Below are 27,913 nucleotides of genomic sequence, written 5' to 3' on the forward strand. Positions count from 1 at the left end.
TGCTCTCTGAGGGCAGTAATTTATCTCTATTGCTAATTTTTAACTGTTACTTCATATTAAATATATTGACTGATTTCCCCAGATAGCCATGAGAAGAATATGATGTGTGTGTGTTTTTGTTTTTAAAGATTGTTTCTCACATAAATAACTGTGAATGTGAGACTGTAGCCTCCATAGGGGGTCATTGGACTCTGAGCACACAACCAGGAAGCAGCATGACTCCTCAAGAAAGAGTACTGCTGTTGAGCTATTTGAATTTCTTGATCTTTTTAACAATGACTCCTATTGAACTGTCACTTTGCCTAAACGAGACATCCATGACCATTTGACCCTTAAATCACACTGCTTGCTAGAAAGACACATAAACACAACCAACCAAATCTAAAAATGTTTCCATGCTGTTTGGTGTTTTCAGTTATGGATTATTTTTTCTGTCTCTTTATTCCCCACATTTTTATCGCAGGAAGCAGCTGAACTTACTTGGAGATTGGTTGAAAATATGAAGGCCAAAACACGCTGCAGTTTCACATGAGGAAAGTGCAGGGCTGCAGGATGATTAACAAGATGGGAGCAGGAAAATGCTGATATCCTACACAACAATTAAAAAATGTTGCTTTTCCTGATGAATTATTGACAGTCTTCTATGCAAAGTGATTCAGAAAACAAAACTAAAGATCTCTTGGAACTGCTGGTCGGGAATCACCAAACTAGAAGATTTAACCCTCTCAAGGCAGGCGTTGCAGATTTGCAACAGTTAAACACTAACAACCTGATTACCCCACATACATATTTTATGAGTTTTTTTTACTCAGAAGTACCACTGCAGGACGTGGTTGTGCATTAGCAACTAAAACTTAATTTGAGCCTGAGAGGGTTAATAAACCTGTGCTTGTAGCTGCCCTGCAGGCCTTGTCCTCAGACCTCAAACACTAAGATGATGTAAACAAATGTTTAATCGTGTGAATACATATCAAACATATTTAACAAACATCTTTTGTTGAACATACAGTAAAAAGTCGTGTATATATCTATATATATATATATATACATATGAAATGCTGCAAAGCGAGATGACAAGGCATAGAAAATATACATGGTTGTTGTGCAGTCCCTCTATGCTTTAGCAATGAACACAAAATTCTAATGATGTAAAACATCTAAGAAGAAACAAACCTTACTAAAAACCTGAGTTTCACATTAAAGCAAGAACGGTTTCAAGTATCAACTTGTTACCACTACAGGAGAGCAACAGTGTGAAATGCAGCTACAAAAGACATGATTTGGTTCGAAAATTGTTCTGAAATGTTCAGAAAATGAGGATTTCTGCCATCAGTAACAGATAAATACTTTGAGACTTGTGAATAATTACTCAGACACAATATCTTCCCGTACGTAGTTATTTGACAGTGCACACACACACACACACAGGAAAAAATAAAAAACAACAACAAAAACTGTCAGGCAGAAAGAAATGATTACACTTACGCTTGATACACTTTGTTACAGTACAAAAATCATATTTTAAAAATCAACTTTTTAGCTCAACTTTATACAAAACAGTTTCTCCATCTTGTGCTCCACCAGGAAAGAGCACTTTTGACTCCCTGTACAGCGCTCAAGCTTGACCTGCTTGCATTTCTATGCCAAAACACTTACAGCCTTCCAGTCATTGTATGTCTTCTGTGTATTTAATGGGTTTGACTGTCCAAGCATAATACAATCATATAAACACATCAGTGTTCAAGCTGAGACTAACTAGCTTGAATGTCCTGCCGCATACTGACAAACACAAATGAGAGAGAACTAACTCCTCGGTAACCGTTTCGTCTTGATCTACAGCCTGCGCTGTAAAAAATGAGAGTCAGCATTTAAATAGGAAGTGTACCCGCTCTGCAAAAATGATATTGTTACCTAAAAGATTATAAATGAGGTGTTTAATAACTTCAGAAAACTGGGCTTCTCCAATATTTCCACGTTAATTTACATAAACTAACTAGGGCGCCCCTGTTGATCAGTACCCATCAATAATGCTCATGACTTCCTACATTCACTACTGGCATGCACAAAACTAAACCCGACAGTCTGTAAGAGATGCAGTCATTCAGAAGCTTTTATTGCCTTGTTAGAAATTATGCAGCGAGACGTTCACTGCCAGTACCTGAACTAACCTTCCACGTCTTTTGTGCAGAGCAGCCACCCTGAAAACCTGACCAGGGAAAGAAAAAAAATAAGCCAGACAGTAAATAATAAAATAAAATAAAAACAAAACCTATAGTGTACATCCGTGTGTATCTGTAGAGGTAAGTTAATAAAGACTGACAAATTATGGCATCCAGTTATTCAAAATAAGGCAAAAAGGACATAAACATAAACACAATGATCTATGATCAGATATCTGACACTAATTACAGCTATGTAAATGTTGACTTCATGTACTAAGATTAACTTCATGTACTTTGTAAAGAAGACGCCGATTTCAAGTTAAAACAGTCCACTGGGGGAGTTTTACTACAATTCAGAATTGCTTCGTTTTTTTTTTTATCATTTTTCCTTTAAGTGTTTAGACTTTTGCTAAAATTTTCCCCCAAATTCACAGCCGCTCAAATGCTGCTTCAAAGTGTTTTCCACAAATCCTGAAGTTCTGACGGTGAAATCCTCGGCACTTCCATTTTTCAGGTTTCTAAAAACGCCTCAGAATTCACAAGACGTAAGGCTAACATGATCTCAGTGTCCTCGTTAGTAGCTACAACCGTGGCTCGTGTGGACTTCACTGCATCCTATCACTGCAGAATAATGCTTGTTTGTGTGTGTTTGGTTGACAGTGATCAAACAGACGTTCATCCTCTACTGCTTGGTCTGCTTCAGCTTCTCGATGTGATGACAGAGCTTTAGCGCAGGGCCCAGCTTCAGACCCATGTACTTCATAATGACGTCACTGCGCAGCAGCATCAGTGCCTTCCCATCAATCTCCTGTAGGGATAAGAGGATGTTTTCAGCTTGGTACGTACTTCATACTTTCTCTAAAACCGTCTAATAAAAATGTTAATGACTTTAACCAGACAACTTCCTTTAGCACAGCAAAGTAATGTATTGTGTATACTACTGTAGACCACAAGAGGAAGATCAGAGGTCGTCTTCGTCCATAATGTATGTTACTTAACATTTCAGTGCATGGCTGTTTGTTGAATTAAAATAAAATGAATTTTTATAAAAAAAGAGTGAGGTTAATTTAAATGAAATACTCACGTGTTTCCTGAACAGTTCCACATGCGGCCCGAGAGTGTGGGGATCGGCTTCTTGGACAAACCGTATGACATCATCAACCGACCAGGAGGAAGCGCCGTTTCCGGAAGCATCTTTGTCCTGTTTCATGTGGTCTGGACCTGTTGTTGAGCTAGCTGCTGCGAAGAATGAGAGCAAAAGGAAGGAAAAATAAATGAAGAATTATCAGAAAGGAAAGAAATGATCCCTGCAATAGTTTGATGTTAGGGTGAGCTGTTAACACGGCCTTGATATTTGTCTCAAAATTTGTAAAAAAAAAAAAAAAAAAAATTGGGTTCACAATAAAAGTAAAAGGGAAAACAAAACCCACGAGGCGAATATTTGTCTGTGTAGTGGTTAAAGAAAAACCTGGTGTGTCTGTGACTGTGTGTAATTAATCCTACCCTCCACTCGTCTGTGTGCACACACTGGGCCAGGTTCAGTGGGGTTGGAGCTAACTCGTCGGAGAGGCGGCGGCGTCTGTGCGTGTCCGGGGTAATACGGACGCTCCCTCTTGGCTGCTCTGTAGTCTGGCGTGTTGTGAAGAGGGCGGGGGCTCGGAGTGGGATCCTTAGAGGGATCGTTGTTAGGCAGGCCGTTCTCAGCAACACACAGTGGTTCTGTTTCAATAAAGAAAGAGGAGGAGATTAAGACTTCATGAGTGCAAGAAGAAAACTGGGGGAAAAAGCACGATGTACACAATGACACGTTGACAGACTCATTAAACAGCAGCGTGTCAAAAACTTTACACTACAACACACCACACTCCATCAAAGCTCGTAATAAATTTGAAAGCTTAAAAGCTCACAACCTTTAATCTTTCTCTTTAAAAAAAAAAAAAAAAAATTAAAGCTCTTCACTTTTACAGTCAGTACATGCACACATTTCCCCCACCTGACTTGGCCCTATTGTAGAAGCGAGAGTTGTTGGTGTAGGGGCTGAAAGGCTGCGAGCTGAAGAGACTGTCACTCTCCAGATGTTGGCACATGTTCTCCAGGAACCGCAGCACAGAAGAAGCACTGGAGGCAGAGGGCAGCTTCACATAGCGGATACCATGCTCTGACCGCACTGGAGGCAAAACATGGCAGCTATTAGTTTGCATCTGAGTGTGCGTGCGCGCACACACAAACACACACACACACCACACAATATGCATTCACAGCTAAAGAAAACAGCAGATGGTTTTGGGTTAGCAGCACTCTCCATTTATAAACCTGCATATTTCACCCCATCCCACACGGCACAACACCCTCCCATCCAAGCCAAGCCTGCACAAATCCACAAATTAAAACCCCTCTCCCCACCCAACCTCTCCCATAGCCTTCCCGATCCGACCCCCCGAGGGAGACTCAATCCCAGAATCCCAAACCAGGTTAGACACACATGTCACTTCTTATTACAGACACAGTGCTCACATCAGCTGCTGCCACAGGCACCATCTTTTATTCCACCTCTCTCCTGCCTCTCTCTCACACACACACACACACACACACACACACACACACACACACACACACACACAGTACATTCACATGTGTTTAAACCAAGTTCACTGGGCTGATTGCCCATCTAGGACGCACAGTGTTGGAAACTCGAAATTAAAGGCGCTGTTTTATAAGATGTGATAATGATTGTGAAAATATGCTCTTGACAATTAAATACTTAACCATCATTTTTTTGTCACTTTTTGTAACAATTACAGAAAAAGGACAAAGCATTTTACTCAAATACATGTTAGATGTGTCATCGACCTTCAATGATATCGATTATTAGATATTATATTGTTCACATATTATTCCATGGTGTTCTCCTGATTTACCTCTAATGACTTCTCCTCCTGTATGGGACTGGCTCTGCAGAAATGACAGCAGTACAGAGGGCTGGTATGTGCAGTCGACGCAGGCCTGAACAGCCTGCTGAAGCACTGCGTTGACTGGAGCTGGACCGAAGTGGTCTGGGAGTTGCTGCACCAGTTTTCGATCAAGATGCGGGCCGTAGTCACCGTGCTTGTTCACATAGACACACACTGAGATGGCACAAATACAGGAAACATTTGCAAAGAACACAAAAGAATTAGACTTAAAAAAAAAAAAACAGATAGCAGAATACAAATTTTAATTGGAGTTTGATCGAGGCTGTTGTTACTAAAACTTAAATCGACAATTTATATATAGACTTTAATTTAAAACAGATACATTCGTTTCCACTCCGTAGCACATTATGATTGGCATGTTTTGACAATCTGCAGTCTCTCATGTACACAATCCTTGATTTAGTCATTTGTAGGAACCTATTTGAGTATTCTTGGTTAAAGCTCTACACGTACAAACTGCAGACAGACATGCCCCAAAGCTGCTTTAGCATTGCATTAGTTGAAGGCTCAAGGGCATTGTAATCCTGAAAAGTGAACCACTGATTCACTCTGTTTTTTCCAAGAATTTCTCTGTATTTGGTTGGATTTTCCTTCCCTTAGTTCCATAGTCCCCTCTTAGCATGCTGAAGCATGCTTCCTCTGAAGGGATGGTAACCAGATTAACCAGGTGATGAGTAATGGCTATGGTTTGTAGAAACAGAGAAGAGGTTTTTGGCAAAACTTCATAATATTCAAGGTGCATGGCAAAGGAGCATAAAGTCTGAAGTGGTTCTGTTGTATAAAGAACAACGTGACTACCTTCATCAGGGCCAAATAATTTTTCCATTGGTGGCTCATCAGAGAATACTCTTCCTCTTACTTACATCTTCCTCTTCTTTGTTATGTCCTTTTAGTGCCATTTGGTCCAATTTAAAAAAAAATCATGAGAATAGATAATTCATGCTACAATCCATCAAAACCCCAACATACTCTAATCTCTGTAAACAGAGTAAATGTAATCAGTTCTGCTCATTTCAAGCTTCTTCCATTTCGCACAAACCAGGTTAGACCCATTTCGGGTTTCTGTTAGAAGTATGATAGGGAAAGAAAAACAATCACAATTTCATCTAATTCATGTTAACGTCTACAAAAATAAAGCACACAAAATCATTTGATCAACCTTCCTATAAATATTTAGTATTGAGGCATTAAAATCTGTTTTGGTTTAGGTTTTTTTTACCTGTGCAAACTACATTTGTGCTGTTGTTAAGGTTGTTGTTGTCCGCTGAGACGTGGCTGATACTCAATCTGGTCTCTGGAGGTGGAGCTGTAACTGATGACGCCCCCAGGGACTGTACCACCCGAGGCTTCTTCTGAACCAAAAAACAAACAAAGCCTTTCTCAGTAAATCTCAGTAACCTACCTACAAAGGCTGTTAGATAATCATTTATTAACTGTCTCTTTTAACTCTTCTTCACATGGATGGCACTGCATACAGTGGCTTTTAAAGTAAGGACATTTTTACTTATACTTTCTTTTTTTTTTATCAGTAATCAACTTTTGACTATTTTCTCTTTCTCTAAACCATTTCTGACATGGCAGAGTCACTGGCCAAGAGACTGTGGCTCTGGTGACATCTCACCTTGTTCTTAGGCTTAGGTCCTCTCTTCTTGTGTGGTCTGGGGGCCAGTTGAGTCTCAGTGCTAGTTCTGGCCGGGCTTTGTGACGCTCCATTTACCGCTGCTGCTGCTGCAGCTTCTGCCGCCGCTTTCAATAAAGCGATAGTCTGGGATTTGGGACGACGACCGCGGACACCCTTGCGTACAGGGAGGGGAGGCAAGGGGTTTGGCAGTCGGTACGAGGTCTGCATGGAGGAGGAGTTAAAAGACGAGCGACGTGTAGATGAGGTGGAAGAAACAGGGGCAAGCAGGGCACCAGGGAGGGTAACTGGAATAAAAGAGGATATGGAGAGACAGAATAAGTACATGGAAAAGATCTGAGAGATATAAGAAATCAAGATACTTCTCATTACTAAAAAGATGACATTCTAAAAGCTATTGGGCTGCAATTAGCTGCATCTCTTTCAGTTAACTTTTAACCCCGTAAAGCCTGAAACATGAAATAATTACTAGAATATCCTAACTTTTTAAAATTGTGTTTATTGAACCTTCTGACCTTTGAAAAAAATGAAGTGAAATATTAATCAGCATATGTGACTTTTTGTGCACATTTTTGTGCAATTCATTGCTTACAGTAGTTCATGTCTCTTATTGGATGCGTCAGGTTTTTTAAGGGGAAAGAAAAAAATCACACTGATGATGTAGAGGTGTCAAAAACTCATGTATCAGATGAGCTCCGTTTGGAATTACAAGGTTAACAAAGTCATCTTTATTCAGATTACTTATGAAAAAAAGGAAAAGCATCAAATAAGAAGCTAGAACCAGCAGATTTACGGATTTTGTTTGTTGCTTAATTAAAATGATTATTTAATTATCAAAATATTTGCAGATTGACTTTTATTCAGCTGGCCAGCTAATTATTCAATAACTGATGGTGCTTTACACACAGCAGCGCCCTAATCATATTTACTCTCCACCCATACAGAGGCTTTAAATTAAGATGTGCAGAGAATCCACTTTGCTGTAGGTCGTTGAGCCAAAGCGTGGAAAGCAAAAGTTAAAAGAAACACAAAAGCTGCGGGAAATGAATAACTGAGTCCTGCAGAGGAGATTTGTTTTGATTTTTCAGAGTCCCCTGGGATTGACAGGTCCTTTGTCTTCAGCTCCTCCCCGTTCTGAAATCAAAGTCAAAAGTCACGAGTCCCCAGAGAACCGCCTGAGTTTCCATTTTCATTTCAGTTTCACTTTTCAAACAAACAGAGAATTGTATGATTCTTTGTTATTTTGTGAGTTGGGACCATAATCTTTTGGCTACTTTCTCAAAAAAAAAGAAAAAAACAAACAAAAATAACAAACGCAACGATACATCTAACCTATATCTGAAATATTAACCTTAGGGGAAAAATAATTAGCAAAGAATACTATATTAATAAAAATAAGACATATATAAATATACAGTTGTAATGTTTAAGGTTTTCAATGGCTTTTCTTATTACTTAAGGATGTTGTCAGATGTTGTGTAAACTGTAAAAACTAGTCACTGACATCAGTATTGTGAAATGTTAGTACTGCACACAGGCTGACATCCAGCATGGGATAAGCTGGGGTCACGTATACGTGCTTCCCCAGAACAGAGACTCATGATCTGGCCTTCATCCCTTATGTCAAAATAAAAGACTCCACCTCCTCCAACCCAAAACAAATGAAAAAGAAATGTTGAAAAACAATCTTAACAACTCACATACAATTTCCAACTTAAAACGCTTTATTTGAATATACCTGAAAGAAATAACAGGTACTTTAAATTCCAATCAGCAGGTGTTAAAATAGTAATAAAGTGACAAGGAAGTGAGAGGAAAGGTAACAGCCCCTGGTACACAAAAATATGACTATGCAGTGGCACCAGCAGCCCTTTTTCATTTTTCATTAGCCTCAGCATGACACTGTGATAAAATCATATAATTATCAGAGTAAATGTGTGAAAGAAATGTAGCCAGATAACAGAAAAAGAAAGAAAGAAAGAAAGAAAGAAAGAAAGAAAGAAAGAAAGAAAGAAAGAACATCTCCTATTTCAATACAAATGTATAGCTTAGTGAGAGCAGGGGCTTGAGAGTGCATGTTAAAGCTCTCAAGGGGCGAAAGCTTTCATTAGAGCCCTTGACTGAAGCAATATGGAGCGACTATGGAAGGTCTACGGTATTCTCTGAGGGGCCAGTCTGGGCGCCCTGAAAGCTGCTTAATTGGGAAATGACTGAAAGTGGGCGTAGAAGAGAGCAGTGTCTTATTTCAGGGGGCGAAGGCTCACTTGCTCACCAGGAGCGGTCACACAAAGCGAGCTCAGAGAGCGGCGGCGATACCAACCTGCACGCACAGCGGTACGCTCATTCACGCTGAACTCAGAGTAGAAACCCTACAAAGGCAGATCAAAATATCTTTGCAGGGTACCAGTCAGTATCAGCGGGTTTAATTCACCGTAGGGAATCTCGGTTGGGGCTCTTCTCTGATCTTTCCCCGCTGCAAAAAAACATAATCCGGTCACATATGTGACAGCTACCGACGCCACACGTAACATTTCCACACTAGTGATTAATGTCATATCCTAACACATCCTGGTTTTGTTGTCACATTAAAAAAAAATGATTGAGCTTTTCAAAAAAATTTAAAATCTGCTTATGAAGTACTTTCATTTAATGCTGTCACTGTGGCAGTATCGCATCATATTGGCTGTCTCAGTCTGTTCCAGCTGCACGGTGAAGCTATATGTTTACACTGAGCAAAGCTAACCCGATACCCTCACACTGAAGGTCATTTCACACCCTGTGGATTTGAAGTTTCACTGCACAGACTTAATGATGCTTCAAATTTAGGAGGCTGCATGCAAAAAAGGCTTAAACAGTAACTGCTGTATGTCCACATGTGAAGACAATTCAGTGCTGTGCTGGGAAGCTGTGGGTCCTTGCCTTTATTCGGATTTAACTTTGACTCGAGCAACTCGCGTAAAATCAGGAAGGAGTCAACAGATTACGATAATTAGCCCAAGTTATTCACCTAGCCCCAAAATCTCCCAGCTCAAAAGCCTAACCCACAAAACTCAGACGACTCAATGAGCCAAACTACAAACACTACAGGACACCACCAGAGGTCAGAGCTGTTTGGGTGATCCACACAATATTAGACACGTGATCTTGAGGCTAATCTGTGCTGTTAATGCATCACAAATCTATCAGATGTGTCTGTAACAAAGCACTGTTCCTAGATCCAGCAATCACATTACAGCCACTAATCGCACATAATCACATCTCCTGCATTACACCAATTCTTTAAATATCTGCATAGCAATTAAAAAAAAAATCAGTGTACCTTTTCATGTGCAATCAAAATGCCTTTATCTGGGTTTGTGTACATTTTGTAAGTGTGTAGATTTGTATATTTTCTCAAATTCATTCCAAAAAGAGACAAGAAGATTTTCATAATATAGTTCCCTATTTAGTGGTCTCATAGTGGGCATGTGCAAGAGTAAAATTATACTGTTAGTTGAGTTTTACACCTTAGCCAGTGATGCAAAGCAACACAAAGCGTAATACAAGAAGTAGTGTCACGGGTTAAATATGTAAAATAGCACTTTTTTCATTGGTTTTAATAAGTAATGTGTATGAATACATTAAAAAACCTGCGACTGGTAAAAGTCTGGCTATTCTAAGGTGACAAATCTTAATGAGACAAGGAAAAACCTTTTTTTAATTTGTTGTTTCGGGGTTTTTTTTGTTGTTGTTTCTGTATCATATGAAAATCAGTAAATAATAAATACATAAAAAGGCAGGGACAAAAAAAGCAGCATGGCTTGCACAATGGCTAAAAGGGATTTAAAAATAAGACCAATAATAATTTTGGTTAAAAAACAAAGGCAAAACATCAATTTCAACAAACAGAAACAATAACAACAAGCAAAAATAAACAATCCCAAGTTTTCCAAAAAAAAAGCAACAATTCTTTTTAAAATGTCTGAGCAACACATGACTAGCATGTATACAATGTAACCAAACCGAGCCATATGGTACTGATCATGACTATATAAGTCCAGCTCGACCCACTGACCTGTGTAAGAAACCGCCTGAGGAAACACGCATGTTTGGCGAGAGTGTGTGTGTGTGTGTGTGCGTTCGTGCACGCATGAGAACGGCATCACGGAGCGAGAAGTGTGTCTGCTGTCTGGGGGGTGGGGGAAGGGGCCCCACAGAGTTCCCTCTCATCTAATTACACCACAGACACACACACACACTTACATGTAGAGCACCCTCAAAGCAAACAGTCCATTCACACACGCACACACACACACACTTACAGGCTGTTCCTTTGAGTGAATTTATTGCAGTGTAAAACTCATCGGCTGCAGATTTAACTGTGATACTGTGTGTAGAAAGCAGAAGGGGAAGTTGGTTGTGTGTGTGTGTGTGTGTGTGTGTGTGTGTATAGTCCCAGAGTCTTTGTCCACACACACACACAAAGTCTTCATCTTCAAAACACACAATATAAAACAATAAAATGAACTGACTGCATGATTACAAAAGTCAAAGACAAGTGCACATATAACAGATCTGATGTGCATTAATCGTTCCCGGAGCCTTCTGCAAACAAAATCCTGATGCCTTGCACACAGAAAGACATGATCAAAAACACATGGAGCTCTAAACTTAATTACAGCCAACAATACTGTTAAATCCTCAGACTCTTAGTCAGTCTGTCTGGCAGCAGTCACTGGTCTCTAACAATGAATGTGAATGAATGCAAAAAGACTCAAAAAGTCATCAAGCTAAACAAAGAAAGCAGCTTGAACCCCTCACACCAAACAAGTCCTCTACACTTGTGAAACAACTTTTCTGTGAAATGTAGGATCACTTTTCACTTCCTTTTTTTTTTTTTTAGCTTTCGATACAGCAACACCATAAAGGGAATCGGGAGTTTTCTAGTAAACTACACAATCATTTCAATTATATTAACAAGAAATTATATGAACGCACTTCTACTACCACTACTTCCTGTTTTGAGGAAATTCATGATTGTGTCCAGCATTGTTAATTTGTTAGATTCTCAGACATGTTTCAGTTAGAAAACAGCAGATTTGTAAAACACAGTGAAGCACAGCGCACTCAGAAACATGTTACTGCTCCAAAATCAGACAGCAGATCACTATGTGTGTGAAACTGTAGCTCACATCAACCTCACAAGAAGTTTTTCTTTCATTTGCACAAGCGCAAAAAGAATATTAACTTGATAAACAAAGGCGACTCACCAGGAAATCCTCGGCAGGGAAACGAAGAGCTTCACTTCTGCAGTTGTGGCTTTCGTAGTAGTAGCAGTATTAGTAATACTGGAAGTTAAGGCAGCCGCTAGCCGATAGTAACAGTAGTGTGTATAACAATACTAGTGAGTGAGAACAGCTGCTTCCTGGTTCTCTCTTTGAAGCAACTCTTTATTCTTTCAGCCTGTTGTTGATTTCTGTCCCAGCCTGTTATTTCCTCTTCTTAACTTTCTCTGATATCCTGTCTTCATCTGTACTTTGTTGTCTATTTTTTGCGCCTCTATCAGCTGCTTTCTCAGTTTGCCTCCGTGGGTCTTTCCTCTCTCCGTCTCTCTAGCTTTCTCCCGGCAGAAGCCCACAACAAAGCCCACGCTGCTCCTGCTTTTGCCATTGGTCGAAGCTGCTGCAAAGCTTCCCTCCCAATGAATGAGCAGGCGGGGTGAGGGGTGAGGGAGGGGTGGTAAGATTTGCATAGGGGTTTTGGGAGGAGTAAAGAAAAGGAGGGAGGGAAGGAAGAGTGGGTGTGTGGAGGGAACTGAGTTGAGCCCTTTATTAGTGTTATCTGTAGGCTATATCGACAGTCTACATCAGTCACCTGCTTCTAAGCAAGCCTCTCGGGGAGGGGGGAGATGAGGGAGGGGACAGGGGTTAATGGTGGGGCTCCGGAGCGGATGGGGGATGGGAAAGTAGGGGTTGTAGGGGGGGAAGAGAGGTTAACCTGGATCAGAAGAGTCCTGATTGAGACGGGTGAAAAGGGGCAAACTCTTGGAGTTGGCGCACACACAAGCAAGCTCACACTCAACATAGAAACACACACACACATACACTGTCGCAACCAAGGAGCACCCACACCCCCCACCAGTGTAACCCTAGCCTATTCAGACATTCCCTGATGAAAGATGGTCAGGTCCAGCATCAGGAAGCAGTGGCATAGTCGGATAGCACCCTCACTCTGGAACAATGCGGAACAGAGCAGCCAGAGGAAGCCAGCATGGGAAAAGTCCCTTCAGAGACAACTTAATCTGTTTCTAAAGGGAAAAAAGGAGTGCTGATGTTGCAGATTCAAGAAAAAAATATTTTCTTAACTCTACAGCACTAATAGACCTATGTTCATTTGATAACATCATTGTTTTTTATGTCTGCTTTTGCAAGAATGCTTTCTTTCCTTTGCACTGATTGTTACTGAATGTCTAAGTCCAATATCTTCCTGCTTGTGTGCCCATTAAGCATACTGCGGGTATAAAGTGAGACTTAGAAATAATTAAAGATGTGTAAATCCTGTGCATAAGAATCTAAGACGACGAGAAGTATTAATTTGCCTCAAAACAAACAAAAGATGACTGCCGTGTGTCAACGTGTGTCAACGTGTGCTAACATGGCGACGAGCTCTACCCTTCATGCATTATTCAGAGAGAAGAGACAAATAAACTAACACAAAGACGCATCACACCAAAAGTTTAAAAAAAAACAGGCATAATGACAAATACTTACAGTACAAAAAGGAAAATAATTACACCCAATCTTGGCGTCCCCTGTAGCTTCTTTCAAAAGTATGTAGCAGGGTCGCAACAGGAGAATTTTGATGAAAGCTAATGAGAATTTTTAAACGTAGTAGTAATTACAGAGTCTCTCACTCCTGTTCGCACATGCACAGATAATTATCAGCTCATTAACACCTCAACCAAGCCCTACTTATTCACTTATTCGCATCCAAACATGGTAGCTGTCTAGTGGTTTACATTATTCTTTTTTCTCCCCCTCTTCAGAGTGCACACAAAGGGAAAAAACCTCACGCACACACAGACTTGGAGATAGTTTCACAAAGAAAGGCTGAGACTCTGGTTTTGATCACACTAAAAACAGATGTTCAAAGCAGACGTTTTCTCTCTAAATACCTTTTTTTTTTTTGTTTTTTAGTTTTTGTTCTTACCTTCTGTTTTCATTCATTTTTCTAGCATATCCTGTTCTATTTTAGTCGCTGGTTTAGATTGTTTGTGTGGGCTTGTTAGTGTCACTGTTTGCGTAGCAGCGTTTTACCATTAAAAAAGCAGCACTAATTCACTACAAACCGTGAGTAAATCAGGAGCTTAAACAATGGCTGGCGGAGCAGCACTGTTAAATCACTCAGCTGTATTCATTTCAGATGGAAAAAAGAAAAAGTCATCTGGAAGAATTCAGGAGTTACAATGACATTTCACTGGAAGAATGCACAAAGTCTGCAGATGAGGCTTTCTCTGTCCTTCTGTTAACCCGTCTGTCACACTCAAAATTGCTTCCAAATGGAATAACTAACAATGGCCTCATTGCTGTAAAACTGAAGGGGACTGCTGGATGTTCACTCACTTGCTTAAACACACTAAACCACGTAATAAAAAGCCAGGTTTTGTCAGTTCGGGAGGGGGGGGGTGTCACTTTTTTGTCACTTTCTGCAACTTGTCAGAGTTCATATGAATCAAGACGATTGCACACTGGCTGTTTGAATTCAGTTCAATTCAATTCAATTCAATTCAATTAGCATCATTGTCAATGCCACAAAAACGACGAGACAGCGCAGCATCTCCATAAATTACAGCAGCAGTTAGGTGCGATATTCACACCTAAGAGTTCACGTTATAGTTTCCAGTCTTCTGAAGGTCTTTTTAAGTCTTTGGACATTGGCCGCTTTTCACTCATTTTCCATCTAGTCCTTCTACCTGAACATTTTCACATTTATGTTTCTTTTGTCATTGTTTAGTCACTTAACTAACCAGTGAATCATTCAAGCACCTAACTCTAACCTAACCAGTTTATGTAATGTTTTTCTACACATAACATAAAACTTAATCGAATTTAACAAGTTTTCTGTTATGTGTAGACATAAGACAGGTGTGTTGTGGTTATTGTAGGTACTTTGTTACTAGCAGGCTTTTATTTAAAAAAAAAAAAAACATTTCTTTGGTTGAATTAATGAAAACTGCCAAAGATAACACAGTTTGACAGGAATAAAATAGCATTTTTGGGCCATCAAAGTGATTCCCGAAGAAATTTTGACTGAACATGTTGCATATCTAAGCATGGTGTGCAGTGTGTCCTTAAACAAATTGAGGAAACTGTTCAATTATAGGACAAAAGAAGATGTGGTAGGCCTAACAACTACCTACAGCAGATAAACAATATTTGAAAGTCATGTCATTAAGACATAGGAAACAATCCAGCAAAGACTTCTGGCCCTTCAGTTGATCCGTCCAGAAATGGTCTCAAGAGTGGCTGCCAAAGAAAGCATTATTAAAGAAAGGAAATGGGGAGAAAACGATGAGGTATCCAAATTACACAAGAACTGGACTGAAAATCATCGGCAGCAGATCTGAAATTTGATGGTAATTCCATGGTTCTGCCATGGTGTGGCTCTGTATTTCAGCCTGTGGTATTGGAAAGCTTAACAAAATTGACAGAATTACGCACACAGCCAAGCACCACCAGATTCTGATCCTCCACTCAATACCATCTGGAAAGCATCTGATTGGCAAAAGCAGCTGGCATCCAAGAGCATCAAAGGTCTGGAAATCTCCTTCAAGAAACCTGGAGAACTATTCCTGAAGACTAAGAAATGACAAGCTTACCTAAGAGAGTTGAACAATAAAGGTGATCATACCAAATATTAAATTTCAAGCAGATATAGAATTGTACAGACTCTGTTTTTGCCTCATATACTGTATTTTCATTAACGTCTACACACATTTCAATAAATTGCTGTGCCCATTTCACACTTTTGTAGCAAACTATGAAGAAATGAGGGGGTGGCTTTCCCCAGAAATAAAGACTGTGGAAAACTCACATGGAGAACGTTACGTAACGATGCCATTTCTCACCTTTGGTGATTAATATTTTGCCAGCTTGAGTGTAATTCACAGAGCTACAGTGAGATTTAATATCTTTTTAGTGGACAGAAACACAAACAAGCTGCAAACGTCCCTGCCCCAGGACTGCAAACATGCTCTGACATGGCACATAACTGTTGTCATCCATCAGTTATGTGGACGACCCACAAAAAGACAAAAAAGAAAAAGACACACACATGCACACACCTCCCTATTAATCAAGATTCTTGCTTTATTCAGTACCACAAGCTTCTTCAAACAGGGAACACCAACAAGTGGCTAAAGGCGAGGAAACTGCTAGATGGGAGCTGATGACCTTAACAGCAAACATGGGGAGGATTGATATTTATTACACCTGCTAAACTTTGTTTAGAAACCCCAGTTTCAGAGTCAACAGACTACCTCAAGAGCCATTCGTCAACATGATTTTGATGGATGGCAAGTGTCTAAATAGCAGCCAAAGAAACTAAACAGCTGAACTCTGAGCATTTTGCACTGGATAAAATCACATGGAAACATGCTACGTAACTGCTGAGTGTAATTAGCACGTAATGCACGCTGATTGATAGTTAATAGCTCAGTGCTGCCCTCACACTAATAATAGGAACGGAAGCTCGAATTCCCACAGACTCACACTAGGACTGTTTTGTCCCACATGCCTCCACAGAAAAACGACACAGTACTTAAAGAAGCAGCACAGTGTTTTTCTGTCTTTAGATGTTTCACACAAGCACGCGCATTTGACAGATCTTCACATAGTTGGCGAAGCATTTATAAATATTTTAAGTATTTTAACAGATGAATTTCTTGCCAAACTTTGCACATCATTAGAGCAGTCTGAAACTTTGGTCTATGCCTCTCACTATCTCGCGGCCATGTCTACTTTGCAAAATTGTCACAGGGACTTACAGTACCGGATTAAATGCAAATGTTTTCAGATTTAATCAAACAAGCTTTCTAAGAAGCTCCCAGCAATTGAAAAAGCATTTTTAATAAGAATAAAGACTACACAAGTACTGAAAACTCATTAACAATAAAAATAAAAAAAAGCTACAAATCCACAAGATAGATCTTTAGTTTAAGTGGACGATTAAAGACACATAATTATTCAAACAAAAAATAATTATAGGCTTTGATAAAGATCTTCAACATTAATGATCTTTATGTTGTCATCTCCTGTGATATTTTTCCTCTCCAGTGTCCAGAGACATAAGCTCAATTTTCTCCACATACGCTGCACTAACGTTTAAGGCATTAGGTCTCATTGTACATACTTAATTCAGCAAAACAGGACAAATAAGTTCCCCCACATACAAAACCTTTCAGAGGATTATAAACTGAAATGTGTTCTTTCCGAGCGTACGTGACCAAAAACTGTATCTCCGTGGAAAAAATCAATGATTGCCGTTTTGCTCTAGCTGCCACACAACTTTGTCACGTCTTCAAAAGGGCAAGAAGGAGGAAAGAGCAGACCGAGCTACCGCACATTAAAACAGCCTGCAGTTATGGAAAGCAGCGCTAATGTATGATAAAAAGATCAGAAACTGGAATCTGCTTAAGCTGAGTCTTCAGGGAACTCTGCAGACTCTGTGTGGAGGTCAAAGCGGTGGGTCATAACCCCGCCAACCGAGCCAAGTCAACACACACAAAGAACAAATACAACTGAAGCCTTGACATTCCTAAACTGGTTAGCTTTACAGATTTTTTGCACTTTTGTTAAACAACCTTGACTACGGACCAAGACAGTCCATTGTCTGAAAAGCTTCTGGTGCTGCATAAACTATATTGATTACATTCTTATATTTATTTATTACAGTTTAATACATTATTTCCAACTCCTGCTGCTTGGAGCTGACTAAAATAATTATTGTGAAAAGGCTCTGCAAGCACCGCCTGCTATATGATTTTAGACAAAGAAACCATCTTGAAATATTTGACCTGTTATAAAAACTAAATGAGTAACACTTAAGAACAGGGAGCAGTGATTATGACATCTTTTACTGGTAATAACATCATCATAATAGTGATACTTAATCCGAGTATTTACATTTTATTTTATTTCAGTTATTTTTATAATCTCATTACACTTTAACTACAACTTAATCACACCATATGAGGCTAAAGCTTCACCTCAACTGGCTCATTAAAACTAATAATAGCTGATTAATAATGAATTAACTTAAAGCATTTTGCTCATAATGCTTGTGTAAAGTTACTAGATCAGGAATTATAAATATTGGACTGTTTTAAATTAGGTTTTGTTGTTTGTTTTTGTGAAGTATCTGAATATCCTTATCATTATATAAAACACTGTAACATCCTTAATGTAAATAATCAACCCACTGAAGGGAGTTTTTTTGTGATTGTTCTTAACTTCTGTTTTCAGCCATTGTGCTTCTCATATCCTGTCCTGTTTTAGTCACTGTTTCCGACTCTTTGCGTTGGTTCATTTGTCTGTGTTTATTTTACTGTTAGCCTCACTGTTTTACCATAAAAGCCTAACCGGGGGCAACATATACAAACTTGTGGCTACAAATCCTACGTAGCCTACATAGCACAGGTCCATTTATTTTCTTGCTGCTTATCCGACCAGGAGTGCAGCGGGACTGCAGTCTATCCATGCTGACACTGGGCAAAAGGCATAATTCTTAATTCCCTTATATGGTTTGCAGCATTTGAGCATTTGTGAGAATAAATAATAAGACACACACACAGAAATGCATATTAGCTGTAATACAATCAACACAAAATGCATCTATTCCTCACAGAGCTGAAGCTGACGGACCAGCTCACTCTCAACGTTCACACCACAACAAATTGAGTAACTGAATAAACGCAGTTAATTTCACTTAATCAAGTAAACGACTCGTTGCAAACTTAGCACCCTCACAGTTTGCCACAGATGATTTTTTATTCAAGATAATCCTGTTTGCGTCCCTCTGCACGTCTATGTAAATGCAGGGTACTGTTCCTGTTGTACACAGTGAATCTCTTACTAACCAATAAATAAAATGTCAGCAGAAATATGAAGAGAATATGACGCTAATCTGACTGAAAGAGTTTCAAATGTTTTCTGATGCAAAGTAAAAACTGAAGCTCTGACAGAAAAATAAGGCACTCCTATTTTAAGACAAAGCCTGTCTGTCTTTAAAATGGCGAGAGCGAGACTCGCGCTTCTTCTCTCTATTTAAGCGAAGTAAAAACCTCAAGCCTATTTAAAGAGAAGTGAAAGCACACAACAACTAGGTCAATACTTTGGTTTTTACAACCATGTTTCACGCACACAGTTATCTCTGCCACTCTGATCTCAATGTAATGCCACAGCTCCGACACACGTCAGCATTTATGCTCTGCTGCTCTCTAGAGGCCAAAACGTGTAGTGCCCGAGATCTGACCAAGATTACCAACCAGGAATAAATAATAGAAGGCTTGGTAATTAATTCCGTAAATTTGAGCCAAACTTCTCACATAGGAACCTTCCGTTCCATAATAACATGAATCCCATTGCTAAGATAAAATTACTGAACACAACAAACCTCTGCCTGCGTTTGTTTTTGTTTTGTTTTTTAATTTCACAAAAAAAAAATATAATTACAGTGAGTGTTCAAAACATCTGGAAATTGTCCATCTGAGGACCATTCACAGAGAGCCAATTTATGGTGTGAAGTCAGTGGACACAAAGACACTGAAAGCTTCAGTGATCCAGTGGCTTTGAAACCAGGACCTTCTCGCTGTGAACTGTTAGCATCTCCCCCCCCCACCAGCCACCTAGTAGATACACCTATGGTATCAATTTCAAAATCCTACGTAGCCTTGTTCTAAAGTTATCGCATTCACAAGATTTTCAGGAAACTCAACCTCTGACCTAGAGGTCGAGGTCACTGGCATTCAAATAGATATACTTATGGTATCAGTTTGAATATCCCATGTCACCTCATTCTCGAGTTATTTATTTTAACTGTTTATTCACATAAACAGATTTTTTAAAAAGCCCTAAAAATGCATGAGAAAAAACATATGAACCAAAGCAGCACTCACAGAAGTTTCCGGGTGGCTGCAGGTTGTGTTTCGTCAGGGCACACCAGCCGACAGGGAAGATGTCTCTGGAGTCGAAGGGGCACCAGTAGTCAAAGGCGCCTCGCCAGCCGTCGAACATGACAAAAATCTCCTGACCTCTGACCTCACCCACTGTGGCGGGACAAATCAGGTAAGGGTTCTTCCTGTCCACTGCCTCTAGCTTCATACCAGGCTGAAAGTAGTTTTTGGCAGGGCTGGCAGGTTCCTAAAGAAACACGTAAATATACATGCAAATAAAATGAATCCTGCAAATCTAATGGAGCTTTATTTTAATGGCAGATAAACTGTGCAGAAGGTGAAAGTGAACCACGGAGCCCACATACGGAGTAAGATTTCATTGTGTGATTAAAATGGACAAAATTAACTTAGTAAAGGCCGTGCTGTTGTTTGAGCATATAAAAAAAAATCCCTAAAAAACTGTTTACTATTACAAATTTCTATCCAGTTTTTAAACATTATTTTCACTAAACATAGCTGCCCTCTTCTTTTTTGTCATTACCTTCTTAAAAGCCGAGGCTGGGGCCATCTCTGCACCGCTGAGCGTCCGTAAGAGGAACATGGGCCAGGAGGAGGCATTCATCCTGAAACCTGTACACAAGGCCAAAACAATTCAGTTTAACCTGATTGTTAATGCTGCAAATTACTGACCAGGACTTCTCTTCACGTTAACACTGGATTTCTACATGGTTCTTCCACAAATATGATGAAGCACCTTTAAGTGCAGGATATTTTTATTCTGTTTATTTTAAAATAGGACTCAATGTCACCAAACTGCACTTAAAGACGAAAACATTTTCAAGGAACACTTGTGCTTTTCCTACTATTACAAGTCGAAACACACATACAACATAACATACACCCTTTTCCAACATACAGTCACTGGGAGAGTTCAATTAGGCAAATTAAGTACAAAATTATTTTGTGTATGCTCTAAAACCAAATAATACCGATCATAATGTTATGTTTTCAATGCATTATGTACATGCTTCTCATATTTTGTTAAATATATTTGAGTAAGTTTTTAGTTTCTAGGAACTGTAATCATTCAGATATTTCAATTTACAAACAAACACTGAACGTTACATGGAAGTCTTAATAATCCAAATTGTTCCCGGTAACAGCAGGAAGGCACCCACCGAGCGGCGGCTGCAGCATGTCTCCGTTCCTCTCGCAGGTTCCTATTGGCTGGATGTCCAACGAGTCGACCAGCCGCCAGAAATCGTTGGTGTTGTCGCTACCATCCAGACGCAGGCGTAGCCGAGTGCCCATCATCCCCATCACCGTTGCGATGCACACCGAGTTAGAGTTGCGAGGGTCCCGTGCTTCAAGTTTCATACCTGCCTTGAAGTCATTGGTGGGGGGGACTCTGGACTGCAAAGGGATACCAACAGACCTTCAGTCATCGCTCCTTGAACATGAAAGATGAGTCTGCTAATATTCCTCGAATGTGTACTGGCAATAACAACTACAAGAAAAACAGTTGTTAGTAACCGTCTTAGTTTTTTGTGACTTTTGCAGCCTGTGTTATTTAGCCCATCTGATTATATTTGACGCGGTGCCCGAGAACCACTTTATGTCGTTCAGTATACAGTACTGTGCAAAAGTCTTGAGCCACTTCCATTTCTTTTATTTTTCCTGGAAAACAGGAAAGAGGTGCAGCAATTTTTTGAAACATGTGCACACACACAAATGGAAACACAGTATATAAGACAAAAACGGAGCTTTTACAATTCTACCAAGCTGGAAAGCTAATAATTGGTATGACCACCTTTATTCTTCAGTACAGCCTGAACTCACTCAGGCAGCTTGTCATTTCTTTAAGTCGTCTTCAGGAATAGTTCTCCGGGTTTCTTGAAAGCTCTTCCTTGGATGTTGGCTGCCTTTTGTTCTGTTCTTTGGGGAAGGCAATCCATGACTGATGACTGAAACACTCATTGTTGTACCTCTCTGCTGAACTCGTCTGTACATGCTGTAAATGAGACCTCTTGCCACTGATTTTCAGTCCACTTCATGAGTAGTTTGGCATACCTTCTCCCTGTTTCCCTATATTAAGAATGGCTTAACAGCCATTGGATCTGAAGGCTCAAGTCCATCTCTCAGGCTCTATGTCAGGTCCAGAATACAAAGAAATGAGAGGCAGAGGGCTCAGGAACAATCCTGTTGCACACATCCAGGTGATATGGATTGTGTGTTGCATGTAGATTGTGGTGTTTTGATCCTCAGTGACGTTGCTGCTGCTGCCACAGCGCTCTTTGATATTAATGCATGTAATGTTTGTAACTGTGATGTCTTTTTAATTATGGATGTATTTACTGACAGCTGAGGAAAAACACAGAAAACTTTCAAAAAGGATAACAAATGTTACAAACTGAGGAAATATTTAAGGTAAAAAGCCAGAATTAACTATTAAGGTTCATATTACAAATTGTGCTCATATGTTTGGGAGCCAGTCAAGGTTTTTCTTACAGTTATGTCTGGAAGGTTACTTTCAAGATGTAATACTTTACCAGTTTTTCATTTTTCTCAGAATTTTACTTATTAGATTTTGATAACTTTTTATTTTTCTAACAATTTAAACCGATGACATAAAGCTGAAAAATCCTTAAACCAGTGGGGTAAAGCTCATAAAAATGGGAGTTGTGCAAAATTCAGCTCTTTACTGGAAACCAATTCACTTGTCATGCATACGGCACCTTAACATTACATTTCGAACAATTCTATACTTTTAACTTTGTGGGAACAGTCTGGAGAAGGCCCTTTTCTTTTCCAGCATGACAGAGCCCCATTTGCACAAACAAAGGCCTTTAAAGGCATCGGTTGAAGTTTGGTGTGGAAGAACTTGAATGACCCTGACCTTAACCGCATCAAACACCTTTGGGATGAACTAGAACAGCCAGGCCCTTTTGCCAAACATCAGTGTCTGACCTCAAAAATGCTCTTTTGGATGAATGGCACAAAGTTCCCACAAAACACTCCAAAATCTTGTAGAAAGCCAGAAGAGTGGAAACTCTGCAAATAGGGACCAACTCCATATTAATGCCTATGCTTACTTCACAACACTGTGGATCATTGCATATGAAACAAACTCCACTCACAACACCGTGTTGACTGAAATGTTTCTTGTAAACAAATACTATATGTGGGGGTTTTTTTTAAATACACTAATCAGGAAGTACCTCTTTTGTCTGAAATCATCACAGAAAGTTTTTGTGCCAGGAAAGAAGCAATATGCTGAAAAGGGAAATTAATGATATGGCATCTTAAAAAAGCTTCTTAATGATCAAGTACCTGTTTGAAGCAAGAGGGCGACGCTGCAGTGGAGGACGTTTCTCTCAGATATTCCTCCCAGCTGAACGGTTCTGGCACAGAGGACGGAAACAAAACGCAGATCAGTCAGATACAGAACAGGTCAAAAAAGTGTAAAAAAAATCACGTGTTAAAATAAAACCAATCAACAAAAAAACCCTTGTAATAACACTAAGGCTAATTTAAGTGAAAGGAAAAGAAGCAATCCCCACTTTATATTTATAAAAGCAAAGTAAAGCTTAGTCTGCGCAGGATGTCAGAAATACACAAAAGAACGTGAGTAATACTGTTAGAAAAGCAGGGGTGCTTTTGTTAACCTACCCCGGAAACTTACTAAAAAAAGACATAATGAGTTACTAACTGTGGAAGTGGTGACACTGCAGTGGCTGGATTAATTAAAAAAAAGGTTTAAATTAGACTGATAATGAGAGGGTTAACAAAGAGGAGTGACAAGGCAGAGATCTGCACAGCTAACCATTAGACTTGTCGAGAGCAGAGCCCGCTGTGATGCTGCTCCGTCTCTCCTTCTTCTCCTCCTTTTGATCTGAAATCAAAGCGGTGATTGAACGGCTCATCAGAATTATGGAGCTTCTGATATACAGACTTTAATTACTGTGAGAATGAAGGCATTGTAACAGTTCTCAAACTACCTCAAACATACCAAACATAAAAGACTCCAATCGTGTCTTTGTTAAAAAAACAAAAGAAAGAAAAAACAAAAGAAAATCAGCGAGGATTTTGTTTTGGGATGTACCTTCTAGTTTGGGGTTTTTGGATCAAATTGGCACAAAGGCACTGTGCAGGCTTACCTCTGTGTGGCGTTCGGCCCATGATGACTGTGCTTCTTCGGGTCAAGTCAGGCAGGCAGCTACCCAAACAGATGCTAGAAATAACACAGTCAAAAGAGTTCATCTCAGTAGAGATCAAATGTAACCACTTAATAACCACAAGCAATTTCCGTTGAGGGTTTTCATGTAACATAAACTTATACTTACGACAACATTAGAAATTTGATTATTTCAGATAATTAAATGGAAAATACTCTGTACTAAGCCCACGTAACAACATTAACAGATTATAAACTTATTTTAAAAATGCGTCCACTTGTTTTTCCACTTAGAAAGCTGACGTTCCTCTAGTTTCCAGAATATTGGAGAATTTACTTTGGAATACTACTGCAGCTTTATAAAGCACTAAATAGTTTAGAGCTAAATTACATTTCAGATCTGCTGCTACATTATGAAAAGTCCAGACCTCTCAGATTGTCTGGAACATGTCTGCTTGCTGTCCACAAGATTAAAACTATACACCGCAAGGCAACATTCAGTTTCTATGAATTACAAACTGAGGGGGAAAAAAGCTTTTTTTATAAAATTTTCTGTCCGTGTAGTAGTCCACTCTAATGTGTAATTTCCTGTTTAGTCTGTTTTATTTTATCTTGCACTCTGTTTCGTCTAAATCTTGTTGAAATGTCTTTTTAAGTCGTCTTTCGCCTTTTCTGTCATCTGTAAAGTACACCCATTTACCTCGTTGTTTAAAATTACTTCACAAATAAGCCTGCTTGACCTTTTTCAAAAATGCTGTGATATTTTGCTCACTCTCAACAAATCTCAGGGAAAAAGACCAAAAATGAAAAATGACTCTATCCAACTGTGTAGCCAAAGCCTACTAACTTACTCCTCTTATTGTGAATTACCTAAAAGCATAGTGAGCCGTGCTTTTGCACCAGGCGACCGTTTGTAACCATTACTTTGAGTCAAGTGCTTCTACAACCAATTGAATCCAAACATGGCTAAAAATAGTACCTACCAAACATAGCGTCCACACTTGTTTGAGTGCCAATTGTGGCACAATACAGACAAGTTAGGGAAGTACTGACAGAGCTGGATTAACATGTTTTAGTCATTTTATAGGATGAAAATCAGCCATTTCTCAAAGCCCTCTGTGTTATTTTTCTAACTGTAACCTATAATTTAACTAAACTTTCCACATTTAAATTTCAGGGGTCGTAGAGGATGCGCAAGAGCTGTTCATTGTGCAAAACAAACAATGAACTTCAAGCAGAGGCAAAGAGGTAAAACATGTCCAACAAATGCTCACTACCACTCATTTTAACTAGTTCAATTCCATGTGAACTCATCTGCTAGCAGCTTTTCAACCATTATTACTCCTTTTTCAAGAAAATCAAACTGTTACCACACTGCTTAAGCTCCGAATCTGGTCCAAAACCGAGGATCAATTTTAAGAGAAACTTCAGCACAGTGCCACTCCATGCAAATTCTGTACATAGCTACAGCTCAAACTGAAGAGAAGAAAAAAAATAATCCACAGCACACAAAAGAGACAAAAATACAAATTAAATCCACAAATCCAAAGGTTTAGATGTCTTCAGAAGCCTCACAATGTCTCCTTTCTTTGTGCTTCAAAGTTTTAGCATCTGCAATGTATTGTGGCCGACCCTCCCTCTGAAACCCCCCTCTCTCTAACCCCCCCTGTGCAATGAATCCCACTGAGTCAGAAGAAGCCATAAAGATTCCAAGCTGCCATAAAAAGCCATTAAGACGTGTGGAAGTGGGACGTCTGCTGGCAGACATGAAAAGGATTCCAGCTCCAGACCAGTTCAGTGTTTGCATTGGTTTGTCCGCCTTCCTCAAGAGGGTCAGACAAAACTGCCCCGCAGACCAGGAAGCACTTAATTTTTACAATCTCCATTTCCACTCATGCAGCCACTGATCTGGGATTAGTGCGACGTTCACAAAACGGAACAGTGAGAAGACGTGAAAAAGCCGTAACTCTCACTCAACAGGAGCTGTCAAAGTGTTTGTCACTGATTTTATTTTTATTTTTTTATAAGGCACACATGTTTAAATAAAAAAAAAATCTTTCTTATACTACAAACTGATTTTTGACTGTGTTATGTTCACTGGTCACTAAATTATTGGGATTTCCAGTTGTGGAAGAAAGCTAGCAAAGCAATAACAGAGGAACACAGAAAGGTTGTTTTGTTTCTTGACCAAAGATAAAAGAGGCCAATAAAACAAATCTCAGTCATCTTCCCCCAAAAGCTTTTTCTGACTCTTAATTAAGAGTCAAAGATACCTTGTTTATTTCTATTAATAATTAATCTAACTTCTTTTTTTATTATTAATATTTTTGTTGTTCTTTTTAGTTTGGGAGTGAAAATGTGGGAAAAAATGCTAAAATAAAAAACAAAGAAATAAAAAGTTTAAAACCAAAGAGTAATGTGGCGTAAAGGTTTGGGTTCTTATTGTTATTTTACTTTTAATTTTGAAATAAAATTTAAAGCATCACAAAAGATAAAGAGGAAAAATAAACGTGAGAGCAAAAACATAGTGGATTACAGTGCAGTACAGTAACGCTACACGTTCTTAACTGTAAACTGAGCATCTGGTAGTTTTGATTATTTCAGTTTTAACTGCATTTCAGAGACAAACAGAAAAAAATAAAGTGAGAAATTATTTATCTGATGAAGAATGAAGACGGTTGCGTGGACTCTCAACGACCAAATGGGGGAAGGTGACTTGCTGATTATTAGATAACATAATAACACCTTTACTCAACTGTTGAATAATAACTTGGTTTTTTAATTATGAGGGATGTTTATTGACGCTGCATCACTGTCTTCGCTTTTTTTTTCTTCAATAAAATGTTACAAGAGTGAGACGAGCTTCCAAAACCGGGTTTGAAACCACGCTCTCGGCCTGGCCTGGTGTTTCCTCTGTGAGGCAGGACAGTTGGGAGACAGGACGGTGAAGGGATCACATTACTGCTGCTGGGAGGCTGAGGGGTGTGTGAGCCGCTGCAGGGCGTCACCTCCGCGATCATAACTTGGGATTCTTTCAGACCCCATAACTTTAACAGCAAAATATTTCTTTTCTTCTTTTTTTTCCAAGTCAAACTGTTTTCGCAGCACCAGCATTAAAGATGAGTCGCATAAAAGCTTTGAAATGGAACAGCATGCAGGTTTAGAGGAAACAATAAATAAAAAAAATTAAACGTGCATTGCTCTTTTTTTTAAATTTGCAGCCTGTGAGGAGGGAGGAAGTTAAATAAGCTGAAGGTAGAAATTTAAATGTGAAGAAAAGTCTGTGACGCATTTTCATTTGGGTTATGGTCACATTTAGTGGGCGGGACAGAGCTCCTCACACGGGCTAAACACTGCTAACGATACACTGTATCCACAGCGGTGTAACTACAAGGCTGCAGGATCGCGCTAAACGGGTGTTTTTCTTTTCCTCCTCAGTTGCAGAGCAATCCTCTGCATTAGTCCAGTAAACAGAAAGCAAAGGGAAAGCTGCAGAGTTCTATGTAGCTACTGTAGGCAGCACCGAGCTGCCCGTCTGCACAGACTACAGTATAAACACGCTCCGCTGTCCGACACTGCGTGCGCTAATAGTAGGAAAGCTGAGCGCTTTTGACCGCAGCACGGAAAACAAAACAACACACGAGACTAATAAAGAGGGATGAGCCGTACCAACCGTGTCAACTGGGTATTTTGATGCGAGACTCCTCACTTTCTATCAGATGCAAGCCGCCATATTCGCTGCAGCTTCGCGCATGTCCACCGCGCAGTGCTGTAATTCATTTTTTCTTTTTTTTCCCTTCTTGTTAAAAAAATAAC

The 27,913-nt window shown here is 39.5% G+C and overlaps 1 protein-coding gene across 3 annotated transcripts; it reads right to left on the reverse strand.

Annotated features, from left to right (window-relative positions):
- Nucleotides 1–935: 935 nt before the first annotated feature.
- On the reverse strand, nucleotides 936–27,852 carry scml2 (Scm polycomb group protein like 2). 3 transcript variants are annotated; one of them, XM_085272969.1, is made up of 14 exons: nucleotides 27,767–27,852; nucleotides 24,081–24,154; nucleotides 23,747–23,815; nucleotides 23,254–23,324; nucleotides 21,102–21,336; nucleotides 20,465–20,553; nucleotides 19,927–20,170; nucleotides 6,756–7,060; nucleotides 6,354–6,486; nucleotides 5,081–5,287; nucleotides 4,156–4,329; nucleotides 3,666–3,881; nucleotides 3,247–3,401; nucleotides 936–2,970 (listed from the first exon to the last, which is right to left on the reverse strand). In XM_085272969.1, the coding sequence occupies exons 2-14, from the start codon at nucleotides 24,100–24,102 to the stop codon at nucleotides 2,845–2,847; spliced, it is 2,046 nt and encodes a 681-aa protein (XP_085129095.1). In that variant the 5' UTR covers nucleotides 24,103–24,154; nucleotides 27,767–27,852; the 3' UTR covers nucleotides 936–2,844. The 3 variants fall into 3 exon arrangements, with proteins under 3 accessions (XP_085129095.1, XP_085129103.1, XP_085129087.1); XM_085272977.1 differs by having other exon boundaries at nucleotides 3,247–3,398; nucleotides 27,771–27,839; XM_085272961.1 differs by having other exon boundaries at nucleotides 27,771–27,839.
- Nucleotides 27,853–27,913: the final 61 nt, after the last annotated feature.

This window comes from Mchenga conophoros, linkage group LG1 (genome assembly GCF_057382185.1).
Source record: "Mchenga conophoros isolate Kocher_MC1m ecotype Shallow Benthic linkage group LG1, M_conophoros_male_GT1.1, whole genome shotgun sequence".
NCBI classification, from domain to species: Eukaryota; Metazoa; Chordata; class Actinopteri; order Cichliformes; family Cichlidae; genus Mchenga; species Mchenga conophoros.

Coding starts and splice junctions, on each gene's coding strand:
- scml2 (XM_085272969.1), bottom strand. CDS start 24,102: ATGGGCCGAACGCCACACAGAG. Junction 7,061..19,926: donor GCAGCCACCCGGAAACTTCT/GTGAGTGCTGCT, acceptor CTTTTATTCCAG/TTACCCTCCCTGGTGCCCTG. Junction 2,971..3,246: donor TGGAACTGTTCAGGAAACAC/GTGAGTATTTCA, acceptor TTATCCCTACAG/GAGATTGATGGGAAGGCACT.